Here is a 14,803-nt window from a genome sequence, read left to right as displayed (position 1 = left end):
ATTGTTTTATAAAACGATACATTACGATACATAACGAGATATAACGAGAAAACTTAAAATGTAATGTATTTCTTTAGGTATGTTTCGGAAATTCTTGGAAATGATGAGTTCAGTTCAGTCGTGTGTGTTCATGACTCTGCTGTAAACATGAAGGCTGCCATTTCAAAATGCATGTTTGTGGACGACTCTCTTTTGTATGCAGACCATTTTCTAAATCCTGTTTTGGAGCACGCCATTGATGAAACCAAGTTGCATGGAACTTTGGATTTAAAATCTGCATTAACCAAAGCTACAGCCTTGAGTTCAAAAAGTCATAGATTAAACTTGGTTGAGCAAAGATTTGAAAAAGTAAATCTATTATCTTTAGATTGAATAATGTATTAAACTTTGATGTATTTGACTATTTGTATTTGTATCCGACTATCTGTCAATCCTAATTTTTTTAAATTGTTAAACAAAAATCCTAATTCTTTTAAATTGTTTTCAGGATGTATTAGATATTATGTAGTATGTACAATATCTTGATTCTTTTTTCAGTACAAACCAATAATGGAGGACAGTGACATCAGTACTCAAGAAAAAGCATCACTCAAGGTTGTCAAAATCATTGCACCTGTGCAGACTTGTTGAAATTCTGTTTATATGATACTGGAAAGCATCATGATAATGAGGCCGATTTTGAGTTCAATTCGTGACAATCTGGGAAATAACGTTGGAAGGAAGATTGCTAAGTCAGTCTCTAGTGAGGAGGAGTTCAACCTGTATGACGAAATCCTTCCAATTCTCAAAAGAATCTATGAAAACTCTGAAAGCTTTTCAGATAACAAACAAGTTTGCATCCACAGAGTGATTCCACACCTTTATGGCATTAAATACCGAACAAAAGAAAAAGTTGACGGAAAAACTCTCCAACAGCCGAAATGTTTCACCGAAAGTTACAAAAGAACTTGGAGAAATATTTTTCAAGTTGTGCTGCGGACAACATTTTCTATGCAGTGGCAAACCTCCTAAACCCCTTATACAAGGGAAAACCACTGGAGAAATTTGGTAAATTTAATCAACCGTATGATGCTCTGATTGTCCACTCTGATGCTCAACAACAGTAGCTTGAATCAATCCAAGACATACCTACCGATGTGCAACACAAGGATTTGTTGATCCCCGAGGATGACCTTTACTTTGACTTAATGAAAGATGAAGAAATAGCCATTGCCGGACCTGCTGAACCTCCAACACAGTCATCCATAGTAACTGAATGGGAAATGTACACAAAGTTGGCTGAATTCCATAAGTTTAGACATAATATTGGTTGTATGGAAATAAATGTTAGTGACGTTGTTCTGATAGAAAAAGATAAGATATCGCTTTTGATCACTTTGACAGCAAAGGCTGAATAGATTTTGAAATCAAACGACAGTCATTCACGAGCAGCAACTGCTAGATATTTAGATGAAAATGGATCATTCAGAAGAGTTAAAAGACCTATAAATAAACTTATTCCATTAGAATATACAAATATCAATAAAGACAATACAGTGCCACGTGTGATATTTGTAAGCAAAAATAATATTCCTCTCGTAGTTACGCATCACGTGGCGGGAGTGTCGTATCCTCCTGATACGTTATTATTTAAATAATATACTGGTTATTTTGTATTTTATATTTACGTTAAAATGGTCCGAACTTACGGTCGTTTCTTCTTCTTATACTTTTTATATTGAGCAAATAGCATCGTGTTAAATATATATACTACGCTGATAAATATCATGTTGTTTTTTGTTATATATATATATAATATTTTAGATAATAGAATCACTTTACCTGATTCTACAAAGAGTATGACTACTAGATTCAAAAGTTAAATTAGAGAAAAAGCTCTATTAATGTTCTTTGCAAATAATTATCATCCTTGGAAGAGGTAATAAGTCACATGAATTGGACAATGTTCAACTTTATTAATAGCACTCTTGAAGATTTAAAAAATTTTCTGGAGCATAAATTTCTAAGATAAAATACGAAATTTAGTAAACTGGGAATAATTGAGCACCAGACAGCACTTTTGAAGATTACTTTCTTGTAATAATAAAGAGGCGATTGTTTTCAAGAAAGTTATTTTTGTGAAAAAAGTGAAAAAAATAATTATGATTAAATAAAGCAGCTGCACAAGAACTTGAAAACCATAGAGTAGAATGAGATTTGAATTTTAAACCAACAAGAAGAAATAAAAGCTTCCATAACTGTCGGGATCCAGGTTACGTAGGAGGCAAATTTATCAATGGAGAGACAAAATAAGTTAGCCCAAGGACTGTCACGAATAAAATTACAAAAAGAATTCCAGTCACCTTTAAGGTAGTAGTAGGTAGTGAACGAAAGTATACAAAGTACAAAATAAAAGATTTATAGAAATAATTGAATGGTCAGAATAATCTTTAGGAAAACAAAGAGAAACTGAGCTTAGGTTAAAGACAAGACACAAATCAAGAAAAAAAAAATTGATTAGGGTTGTGTGAGGACCTGAAAAAGAGATTGAGAAATACATAAGTTTTATTTGGTGTTGGAGCTAAGTTATTCAGTGTGATGAGCATTAAAATCACTAGTAACAACAAAAACAGCAGAACGATAAAGCGAAAGGGTCAATTTTATTAGAAGTAACATTCAAAAGAGCATTGTCTACAGATGAAGCAGAATAATAAAGATCAAAGAGAAAGGTGATTTAGTGAAGAGGTGCTCATCGGAAGGACATAGTAAATGGTCAAAGGATTAATATCTAATTTCTCAACAAACTGGTGAATTAAGTGTAATTAGATGCCCAAGCTAAGCATGTGACAATTGGAATCTTTGAAAATCAAAAAATAATAGCTATCAATACTGAGATTCGAAAAAAAAAACAACCAACTGGAATTATTTTCACAAAAAGCAAACCTAGTAGATAAAGAAAGACTGCAAGGCTGGTCAGCATAGTTATTCTACTTACTCTAAAGTCTTTTCCTAAAAGACCTTATACAAGACAGAAACTGTATGTAGTTAACATCTGTCTGAGATATGTATTTTTGTCGAGACACCATAGGAATTTTAAATTAGACTTAATTTCTCCGAGTCTTTGACTAGAAAAGGGATCTCTACAAGGATACTTGTAGAGATCCCTTTTCTAGTCAAAGATTCTACTTATTTGAATATAACTTATTATTTTAATTTGTAAACGACCGGGGCTAGTATTTGACTGTGGCCAAGGCCGGTTCTACGGACGGGACTGCATAAAAGTTGGTGCATATTGACTTGCTTTTATATATCATATCAATATGCACCAATATTTATACAACCCCAGCCATAAAACCTGCTTTGGCTCAGGTGAAATACCAGCCCCGGTTGTTTACTAATTTTAAGACAAAGCGGAAAACATTTTACATTAAATTATCAGTAAAGAACCTCTAGGCCAGTGGTGGCCAAACCACTGCCCGCGGGAAAAAAAAAATGCCCGCAAAGACTTTTTTAAATGCCTGTTAAAGAAATTGGATATCTAGAAGACAACCATATTGATAATGTGATACTCTATTTACCTCAAAATCAATCCAGACATCAAAAAACTAGTTTTAGACGGTCAAGTTCACTACTCTTAATAATTATATTGCTTTGATACAAATGATTATAATAGTTATTAATCATCTGTATTTTTGTAGAAATAAATATTTTTTTGCCTGTATCCTAAAAATTCTGGCCACCCCTGCTCTAGGCGTATTTGTTATGTAAAAAACAAACTTTTGGCTCAGCTTTCTAATGGGTCAGTGCGTGAGTTTTTAGAAACATAGTAATAAAACTGAATTCTGGTAATTATATACAAAAACCTATTAGAATATGACATGCTCATTTGAGTGTCAAAATTTTATACTTCTAACAAATATACATAGTAACTTATGAGTAAATGAACACCGCGCCAGAGGTTCAGACGGAATACAAATAAACAGTTAATACACATTACACTTCGGGTAAGCTAACACAGTAGCTAAGAGACCAACAATTATATAACAGACAAAATAGATACTAGTACAGACATGAGAGCATTTGTGCGGCCGTGGCGCAGTGGTTAGAACGCTTGCTTTATAAGCAGGAGATCCAGGTTCGAAACGAGCTCTGGACATATTTTCGCGTCACAGTAAGGAAGGAGGCGTGAACTTCCTGGTTAAATGCACTTCCGCGGTGCTCTGTGACAAGACCGTTAGGACTTCTTGAGGCACCTAAAAAAATTAAAAAAAAGAAAAAAAAAAGATATATAGTATTAATAACTAGAACTCCACTTCTTTTTTTGCATAAAAAGCGAATCCTACAACGCAGCAGGATATCTAACTTTTACGTTTTACTGAAAAAATTTTCTTTTCAAGTTTTACTGGAATTTTTTTTATTTTTACCCTCTACAGTAACTTTTTGTATTTTCACGCTTTATTGAAATTTTTTTATTTTTACGATTTACGGAGAGTTTTTTTATTTTTACGCTTTACGGAGAGTTTTTTTATTTTCTAGTTACTATAACTATATTATTATATGTTCTAAAAAAATATTACATAGAATAAGATGTTAAAAAAAATATTCAACACGTAACATTTCGTAACAATAATAAAACCTAACTCTTCGATCAATAATAAAACCAAACTCTTACTTTTAGTAGAAATGTAAAATTAGTTATGCAATACACTAAAAGCCCACTGAAGGGTCCAGTCAACTAGTCTGCATTATTAAAAAAAAAAAACACTTTAGGCTTTTGATTTTCATTTTAGAAAAATCTAACTATAAAATTATACAATTTTTAATCAACAAATAAAAATATATATAAATTAAAGGTATAAATGAGTAAGCCCAAGTAATTTTTTTTATTAATTCCAATAAATTTACAATTTTGATAAAATATTTATTTAATTTCTTCGTATATACACGATTTTTAATTGCAAGTAATTTTTAAACGAATAAAGCCATTTTTTATAAAAATACCAACAAACGCGTTATCTAAAAATTAGAAACAAATTACATTTTTATATATCAATAAAAAAAAATACAACAACTTAAATCCCTAATTACAAAAACTAATTTTGTAAGTTAAGTTACATTTCCGAACAAATTTTTGTTCGGAAAGTGTTTCTTTCGGAAAAAAAAAAAGTAATTTTACTGGTTTAGAGATTCTCGAAAATAATTTTTAATAAAGTGAAAAATTATGTCATAAAAAAACAAAAACAAAACAAACACACCTAAAGTAAATTCTTCATTAGCAAAGAACTTTTTTATTTTATCAACTAAGTGATTTAAAGTTTTTAAAGCTCATTGAGAAGACCAGCATGTCAGACTTTACGAACTCCTTTGATATTTTAAGAGATATTTTATTTGATACGCCCTTAACTCACCACTTCTAACTTTCACAATTTCGATTTTAACGGTTTTAAGAAACCTTTCAATTTTAACAGTTAAAAAGACAGCAGTAGTACGAGATCAACATTAACTAAAACCTTATTAATTGTCAGAGTATAAGTTGTTAGACTATATATGAGATATCTGATGTAACAAGAGATGCCTGCTTCCAGAAGCAAAATAAGATTTATTTAAGCATATGTTAAATAGATTAGACAAAAAGTTCTGAAGATTACTTTTTGTTATACTATTATAACTTTTACAGTACTAAACGGCATTTTAATTATTTTATGTAAACAAACATCTACATCAATAAAAAACTTTTTAACAGAAGTTTGTACTTATATGGATATCTTAAACGTAAATCTAAAGATTTGCCCAATTATTTAACATTAGGTGCACGCATTGTCAGTTTCTGAGCAATAGCTGTCATGCATTGTCAGTAACCGAGCAATAGATAAATAAATTTAAAGTATTACAGCATAAATATCAATCATGAAAACAGAGACATTTTAAAATGAAAACAGAACCATCGTTCATTTTAATTCACCTTGCAGTATTAGTGTTAATTGTAAAAGCTTTGATGTGATGTGAAATATAAACACCACTTTACTTTTGTTAAATATAATTGTTAACTAAATACAAATAAATATATAAAATTTATTATAATTGTATGTTTATCATAATTATGTATACTAAAAAGCATTAAACTTAAATTACATAAGTTTTAAATTTTTATTTTTTAAAACTAAGATAGTTGAAGAACAAACCTTTTAATAATGGTTGTTAAAATTTTTATTTTTGTAACGAGCAAAGCTGCTATCGAGATTTTCACCAGTTAAATGAAATAAAAGATAATCACATATAATCATGTTAATATATCCTCCACTCGATATGCTGTGATCAAGATCAGGGAAGTACTTAAAAAAATTAATTAATTATTGTTTTAATAATTTATTAAAATAGTAATTATATTTTAGAAAATTGCTAAAAACAAAAATAAAAACAGAAAAAAGTCATACTTGAGACTGAAACTTAATTTTCTCCCTAATAAGAGCAGTTACCAACTGTGCTGAATTCTGGAAATGGACATTATCTGAAATAAATTGCAAAATTTAAATTATGAACATAAATGGTGACCTCATTTTTCCAAAACTTACAAGATATTTACTCAAAACATGTAATATAAAGATCACCATGTGGATCTTTTTCCTTTACACAATAGAAATTGTACAAACACTTTCCCTTAAGACTTATGTTAACCTTCCAATGCAAACATCAACAATAAGTATATAAAATTCAATTAACAATCAAACACAAGTTACCATCAGCTGTGCCATGAATTAAAAAAAAGTTTTTTCCAGTAAAATTAGAAACTTTAGTTAATAGCGAAGTTGACTAAAAATAAAAAAAATAAAAATCATAAACCAAAAACCAAAACCAAATGGCAACAACAATAATACATAGTATAACACACTATTTTACCTCATAACCTTTTAAATTATCTTCTGCAATTGGCAATCCCATATAACGCTCGGTGTATACTGTATCTAATAAAACAAATTCAACTTTATATTTCTTGTATACAATTAAACTTTATATTTACTGTAAAAATAATAATCCAACTACATAAGAATCTAACTTATGTAGTTCTTGCTTTACAAATCATGCACTTGGTCATTCTTACAACTGTACCACCAGTAGCATTTTTACTAAGATCACTTCAGACCTGGCAGATGATAAATTGCCATTTTTGAAATTAGCATTATTTATATTTTTGTTTAATATATTGTAAAGAAGTCTTTTATGTAATACCTTTTGTTATAACTAATTTTTTTATTAATATAAAGGAGAATGAAAAGTAACAACTAGCACACCTGAAAAAAAGAACTTTTACTTAGAAGCTTCTAAATATAAAATGCTTAAAAACAGTTACTTAGATTCTACTTAAAAACTGTTACTTAGATATTGTGTCCCTTTATATAACTTCTACTAAGAAGCTATCATTTGAAATATTTATTGTAAATTGTTTATTAACTATCTATTAACTATAATTGTAACTATATTTTATCATTTTTATATTCAACTTTAGAGAACTCACTAAGAGATAAAAACACAAGTTGCACAACAGTTCCCAAAAATTTCCAGATATAATTGAATAAGTTTTGGTTGATCACTACCAGATAAGAATCCATTTCAATTATTAAAAAAAAGCCACCAGTAAGCTTTAAGAGTTTTTGTTTAAAAAGTTTTTTAAATCATTAGCAGGATACAGTATAGATATTACTTACTCTTAAATAGTTATTTTTGTCAAGACATGAGAGTCAGCCGTAACCAGATTCGTTTGGTTATTTACTTGTTATTTTTAAATTAACTCATAATATGACAAAACTTGAATTAAATTTTTAAAGTTTATTCAATTTTTCTAAAAAAAGATTTTTTAAAGAAGTTTATTAATTAAAATAAAGATTAGTTATTTAGGACATATACCATAATATCTCCAATCTGTTACTGGTGCAACTGAAACAGCTGTATTAATTAATCCATTTGAATCAGCTAATACTGATGCCGCATAAAATCCGCCATAAGACTAGAAAGAAAATCAAATAATCATTAAGTTAACTATAGAATGAAAAAATTATTTTACAGTAAAAAAATCAAGTGAGTACACAATAAGAACTAACAAATTTAAAGAAAATAAAACAAACAACAACATGAGGCATACTTGAATAATTAACAAAAAAAGTTAAATAGTTTTAATCAGCATACCCATCCCCAAATTGCAATACGATCAGGATGAATGTAAGTTTGCTTTCGTAAATATCTAAAAGTGATTTTTTAATTATACTGCAATATATCTACAGGTGGATTTTAAAGCCCTAGGTTTCAGGTTACAAGTGAGTTTTGAACCTATATATACTTGGCAAGTTTATTAAACTTTCATATATTTGGTAAGTTTAAAAACCATTCTGATCAATCATATTATATAGTTCTTTATCAAATATGTCTTAATAATAAAAAAAAGGTTTCATACTTAGCAAGATTTAAAGCATCCACTGTCTCATAATGACCAAGATTTCTGTATACAGCATGCATATATCTAAAGTTAATTTTAAAGTTGCTTAAAAATAAAAAGAAATTAAAACAAATTAAAAAAACAACAATAAGAAAACAGTAATCTCAGCATAAAAATATATCATATGAAAATATATATTAAGTACTTTGAATTTAGGTCTGTACAGTATTAAAATATTATGTAAGCTTTGATTTTTGAAATGTGCGATTTAAGGAAGGAATTTAATGAAAAAATATACAATCACTATTTTCGTAAAAAATATACAATCACTATTTTCGAAAAAATATACAATCACTATTTTTGTATGAATACATTTCAAATTTTCTTTTCTTCAAAAGTCCATTTAAAAAAAAAAAGTTTTAAATAAGAAAAACCTTTCTGTACTAATTGATTGACAAAGCATAGACAACTTTATCAACAAACACATTTTCAATAAGTATGAAATTCCCAAATAAAAAGTATTGGTACCAAGATACCAAGATGTATTAACTTAAAATTACAAGATCAGCCCAGATCCTGCAGTAATTGGATTTCAAGTATTTAATGTAGTTAATTAAAAGAAATCTGAGATTAACAACACAGCAAGAAAACCTGGATTTGTTCATGGAACACAACTTGGATGTGTTCATACCACTCTCATGAAATGAAAAAGAACTTGAACTTGGTGTTTAAATACCAAATTAAACTCCTGTCACATAAATTAGCAAGTGGACACTTGTATGATCTTTTGCTTGCACATTAAACAGGCTTTTCATCACCAGAGGTGAGAAGTGGGTACTCTACATAAAATACACTAGGAAGTGCCAGTGGCTAGGGCTGGAAAAACTGTCAAAATCACCTCTAAAAGTCAATCACCCTAAATAGACTTTGATTTTGGTTTGGTGGAACAGTGTACAGGAAGCTTCTTCTGCCAAACACCACAGTTACAGCAACCTACTGAACAACATACTCAAGTTAAACTCATAGAAAAATAGCCCATGGAAAAAAAGTTTTTGATGTAAATAAAAGTGTATAAATGACTTCTTTCATAAAAAGGCCTATCCTCACATAGCAGAATGGATTCAGAAAACACTATTCGACCTTGCTGCCTAACTTGCTCTACTTGCCAACTTAGCAACAATAGATTATTATTATTACTTGTAATCATTAGGCAACAGCTTGTACAATAAAATAATTTGAAATTGTTGAGGCACTTCAGCAGCAACTAAACCACTTCTTTAATTCTAAACCTAAATAGTTCTATGCTAAAAGTACTTGTTCTTTTTCTATGAACTACCAAATAGTAATTGAAAATGATAGTGCATACATTATTAAAGCTTAGTTATGGAATTAATATAAAATAGTTAAAAAAAACAACACTCTTTACTAACAAAATAACAATGTCATTTGGAGAAAAATAACCTACATTATCTACTTGCAGTAAATAAATCAAGAACATTGCTTATAGCTTATGAATCTTTTTAAAGATTGTCACCATATTACAATTAAGTTTTGGTAATTCAACTCATAAAAAAACAGTACTAAATCCAAAATTAAAAAACAGCTTTATTATAAAAAATATCTAACCAAATAACTCATTTTGGAGAACAGATTGTGATCACAAAAATGAACAACATAAAAAACTAATGTGAGTTGATTATTCCAGAACTATAAACAAATATTCCTGAACTATAAAAAACCTAAATGTTGATATGCTATCTATTTTCCATTTTCCAAACAAGTTATAAGCAGCCATCAAAGCCAATATTAAAGCTGTTCCAGGTTTACATTGGCACACCTTACTCATTTAGTACAACAAATGCTATTGCTTTGTTTCAATGGAAAAATAATGATTATCTTGATTAGAATTTTTAACAGGAAACATTTGCATATATGAACATTTGAGTATTTACAGTTATGAATGTAACTCAAGATGAACATGGTTTTAATTTAACAATCCCACTTTGAAGAACTCTTAAATTAAAAAATAAAAAAAAAGAGGCTTTTAAAAAAAAAAGAGGGGGCTATTCTCTTACTACTCGAAGTTTGTTTAGCTGAAAAGTATACTGAGGACCAGGGGCATACAGAGACTTCATGATGGCCAGGGGTAAATAATTTTTAAATGTCCTTTGCTCCACACAAAAAAAAGGTACTTCTAGAACTTAAAAGTCATTTTTAAAATTCTGATGGATTATTATATTATGGATGGCTTATATTAACGAGATTACTATTAAAAATAGCAGTTACACAAAAAGGTAAAAAAAAAGTAAGACTTGACTTGAAACTGATTGAAAGGTATGATGGGCAAATGCGGCAAAAGCTAACATAAAAAAAAGTCTAGTTTTAGAAGAATTACAGCATTTACTTGTGGAATTGTAACAAGCAGAACTACATCATACAACCCTCATTGTTCAAGTGGAACAGTTTAATTTGATCATATTGTTTCAATATTATTATCTTTTTAATATCAATAAACATATAGATAAAATAATAACAAATATAATCAAAAACTGTAAAATAGCTTTCTTAGCATCGAAGAGTTAAACATATATAATTTATTTGATTTATGTAAAAGAAAAATTCACTAAATAAATTATCATCAAAAATAATGTAAAAAGTCTGAAAATTTGAATACTTTGAATTTAAAAAAAACTAACTACTTACGCATAGCCTTTACAACTTGATCCTCTTGCATCAAAATTGACAACAATAATGTCATGTGAAGTAAACATAGTTGTAAAACTTATTCTAAATCTATCGTCAATCTAAAAAATAATAAAAAAATGTTCAAACTAAATTTTAACACATTTTTTACAACTTTATTTAATAATTCATCAGTTCATATTCATTATTTTTCATTTTCACCATCAAGCTTCATGTTCTTATATTCACGAATTTACCAAGTATCAATTTAAAATAAACTTTTATCAAATTCATTACTTGCTTAAACATAAGTTTATAAATTACAACTTACTTTTTGTGTATTTGGTCCACCATATCTACAAAAGAGAAATAATAATATAAAAGACTGTTGTTAGAAACAATATATTCAAATAATAAAGATATTAAATATAAGGATTATATTGAACATAATAGCTATTAATAGAACAAATAATAATAGAACAAACTAGGCATAATATTTAGATTAATTAGGCAAAAGGTAGCAGCATTATTTCAACAACACATACATTTACTTATGATGAGGTTTAAACATTTAAGTATGAAAACACATACATTTACTGATGATTGAACATTAACTTAAACTATAAGCTTAAACATTACCTACGTATGAAAAATATTTATTACAGGAAAGTTTTTTTTATCCTTTTTAATTTATCTTGTCTGAAAAAATATCCAGAAGTTGCATTCTTTATTAAGAACTTTTTACATAGCAAAATTATTATTATTTTTTTTTTAGATTATTATTATTACTATTATTATTAGAATATTATTATTATTATTTATTAATTATTATTATTATTAGAATATTGAAATGATAACAAGATATAACCTTTGAAAATCTTTTTGGAATTATATTTCTGTCATTACCTTTATAACACTATGAAACAATATAACACCCACCCAAAAGTAAAATGATTTCTTCTAAAAGTATCTTCTCTGACTATTTAAAAAATGCTCATTTTAATTCTTTCTTTCTTAATCCAGTGACTGAAAATGAGGTGTCTAATTTAATAAAAAATAGTTTACAAAATGGTAAAAGTTTAGGACCGAATAGTATCCCCACACACCTTAAACTTACCTCTTATTTTATTTGCAAGCCTCTCTGTACCATATTGAATAATTCTTTTAATAAAAATCTTTTTCCAGATGTTTTTAAGATAACAAAAGTCATTCCTATCCATGAAAAAGGGTTCTCTAATGGACCACACAAATTATCGACTGATTTCTCTTCTATCTAACATTAGTAAAATATTTGAAAGAACCATGTTCAACAGACTATATAGCTTTTTTGAAAAAAACCAATGCCTCTACAAACATCAGTATGTATTTCGTAACAAACACTCCACAACTCATGCACTTATTAAAATAACAGAAACTATTAGAAATGCTCTTGACAATAAACTTTTTGCATGTGGAGTGTTTCTTGACTTAGAGAAAGCCTTTGATTCTGTTGATCACTCCATCCTCTTAAGTAAATTGGAACACCACAGTGTTAGAGGTAATACTCACCAATGGTTTTCATTATATCTTTATAATAGATCGCAATTTGTCTCCATCAATGATGCCAAATCTTTTCCGATAAAATGCTCTACAGGTGTACCCCAAGGTTCTGTATTAGGACCATTGCTTTTCCTTATTTTTATAAATGATCTCAATGTCTCTCCAAATTTTTAACGCCTTACCATTTTTCTAACAACACCAATTTGCTCATAACAAACAAGCCATTAAAAAAAATTAAAAAACATATTAATCATTATTTATTTAACCTTCTTCAATGGCTGCACCCTAACAAACTAAGTCTTAATACCAACAAAACTGAACTCATTATTTTCAAATCAAGCCAATCTAAAATTTATAAAAACATAAACTTTAGAATTATTGGCCAGAAAATCTTTCCCGTAGTTTCATTAAAATATCTTGGAATCCAAATTGACTCAGATCTATCCTTTTCCTCATATCTTAAAAACTTAGCAGTGATATTGTGTAGATCAAATGGGATGCTAGCCAAAATTTGCCACTATGTTAATTATGAAACTCTACTTAATATATACCACGCGATTTTTGGATCACATCTTAGATATGTCAGGTTTGGGGACAAAGCAAGTCTAATGCTTTTTTAAGATTATCTAACCTACAAAACAAGGCTGTAAAAATAATATTATTTCACAATATCATTCTAATTCTGACATCTTTTACTTTCAATCAAAAATACTAAAATTATGTGATCTTGTTTATCTATTAAATTGTGTATTTGTCTGGAATCATAAACAAGTAAACCTCCCTCCATCATTCTCCAATATTTTTACCACTAAAAAAAGTTTTCGTTATTACCTTTGATCTTTCAGTAACTTTAAATTATCTATCTCAAATTGCTGTTTGGTAAAATACGGTGATTCTATTACAAACCAATGAATAAAATCGTGGAATAATTTACGCCTTCATTTTCAATCACTCAACTCTATTTCACAATTTAAAAACCATCTTTTTGACTATTTGTTAGAAAAATACTATAATTAAAATTTTGGGCTTATAATAGATTATTATTACTATTGTTTTTGTATTATTCTTATATGTGATGTTAATATTTTATTTAGATTTTCATTACCGTCATTATTACTTATTAAAATTGATTAATATTTATATGTGATATTTGTTAATATTATTATTATTATTTTTGTTGTTGTTGTTATTATTGTTATTATTATTGTTAATTTTGTTATTATTACTATTATTATTAATGTTGTTGCTATTATAATTACTAATATAATCATTATTATTGTAATTATTATATTTAATAGAGTTATTGATATTATTATAACCCTCTTCATTAAATTTACTTTATTATTATTACATGATTGCTTATTATTTAATAGTTATTTAATATCTTATTTATTTGGTGTTTACCTTAGATTAGTACTCATACTATTAGTAAACAATCATGAAATGTAAACTTTTATTTCAGAATATATATTGTTTAAACACTTTGAAAAGCAAAAATGAATTTTTTTTTAATAAAAGATAAATTTTAAAAATAGTAATATATATATATATATATATATATATATATATATATATATATATATAAACATATATAAAAGAATATATATATATATATATATATATATATATATATATATATATATATATATATATATATATATATATATATATATATATATATATATATATATATACCTATATATATATATAAAAGAATAGCACTTCATTTATTTTACTTTTTAATTAAAATAAATGAAATTTTAAATTTTAAATTTTACAGCCAGATTTCTAAATAAGATTAAAAACAAGTAGTTCACAGAACAGGCTAACACAAAATTAAAAGTTTTATGTTTATTTTCTTTGGTACAAAGTAAACAGAAATTTAAAAATCTAAAAAGATTTAAATTTAAATTTTATATGATTGTTACAAATAATATGTATGAAAGCTGTTACTTCTGACCCCACCCATCCTCCACTAGTGTATACACCCATCCTCCACTTGTGTATACACCCATCCTCCACTAGTGTATACACCCATCCTCCACTAGTGTATACACCCATATAAGTCAAGAAATTATCTATAAATAGTTAAATGATCCAAAAACCTATAAACAATGTATATAGAATATTATGAAAAATAACAAATATTTACATTTTTTAATAACTAATTATATG

The 14,803-nt window shown here is 27.6% G+C and overlaps 1 protein-coding gene across 2 annotated transcripts in view; it reads right to left on the bottom strand.

Annotated features, from left to right (window-relative positions):
- Window positions 1–4,744: 4,744 nt before the first annotated feature.
- LOC101239243 (prolyl endopeptidase FAP) overlaps window positions 4,745–14,803 on the bottom strand; it is a 132,155-nt gene continuing 122,096 nt past the window's right edge. For both annotated transcript variants that reach the window (XM_065799044.1, XM_065799045.1), the window contains 10 exons: window positions 11,421–11,445; window positions 11,111–11,211; window positions 8,426–8,491; window positions 8,161–8,215; window positions 7,882–7,981; window positions 6,877–6,941; window positions 6,717–6,789; window positions 6,414–6,487; window positions 6,162–6,311; window positions 4,745–4,995 (listed from right to left, as the gene is read on the bottom strand). In XM_065799044.1, the coding sequence (XP_065655116.1) occupies window positions 6,165–6,311; window positions 6,414–6,487; window positions 6,717–6,789; window positions 6,877–6,941; window positions 7,882–7,981; window positions 8,161–8,215; window positions 8,426–8,491; window positions 11,111–11,211; window positions 11,421–11,445 (706 nt within the window). In that variant the 3' untranslated portion in view covers window positions 4,745–4,995; window positions 6,162–6,164. The remainder of the gene's footprint in view (window positions 4,996–6,161; window positions 6,312–6,413; window positions 6,488–6,716; window positions 6,790–6,876; window positions 6,942–7,881; window positions 7,982–8,160; window positions 8,216–8,425; window positions 8,492–11,110; window positions 11,212–11,420; window positions 11,446–14,803) is intronic.

This window comes from Hydra vulgaris, chromosome 06 (genome assembly GCF_038396675.1).
Source record: "Hydra vulgaris chromosome 06, alternate assembly HydraT2T_AEP".
Classification (NCBI taxonomy): domain Eukaryota; kingdom Metazoa; phylum Cnidaria; class Hydrozoa; order Anthoathecata; family Hydridae; genus Hydra; species Hydra vulgaris.
The sequence above is the reverse complement of the archived record's forward strand: the minus strand, read 5'-3'. Positions and strand labels throughout refer to the sequence as shown.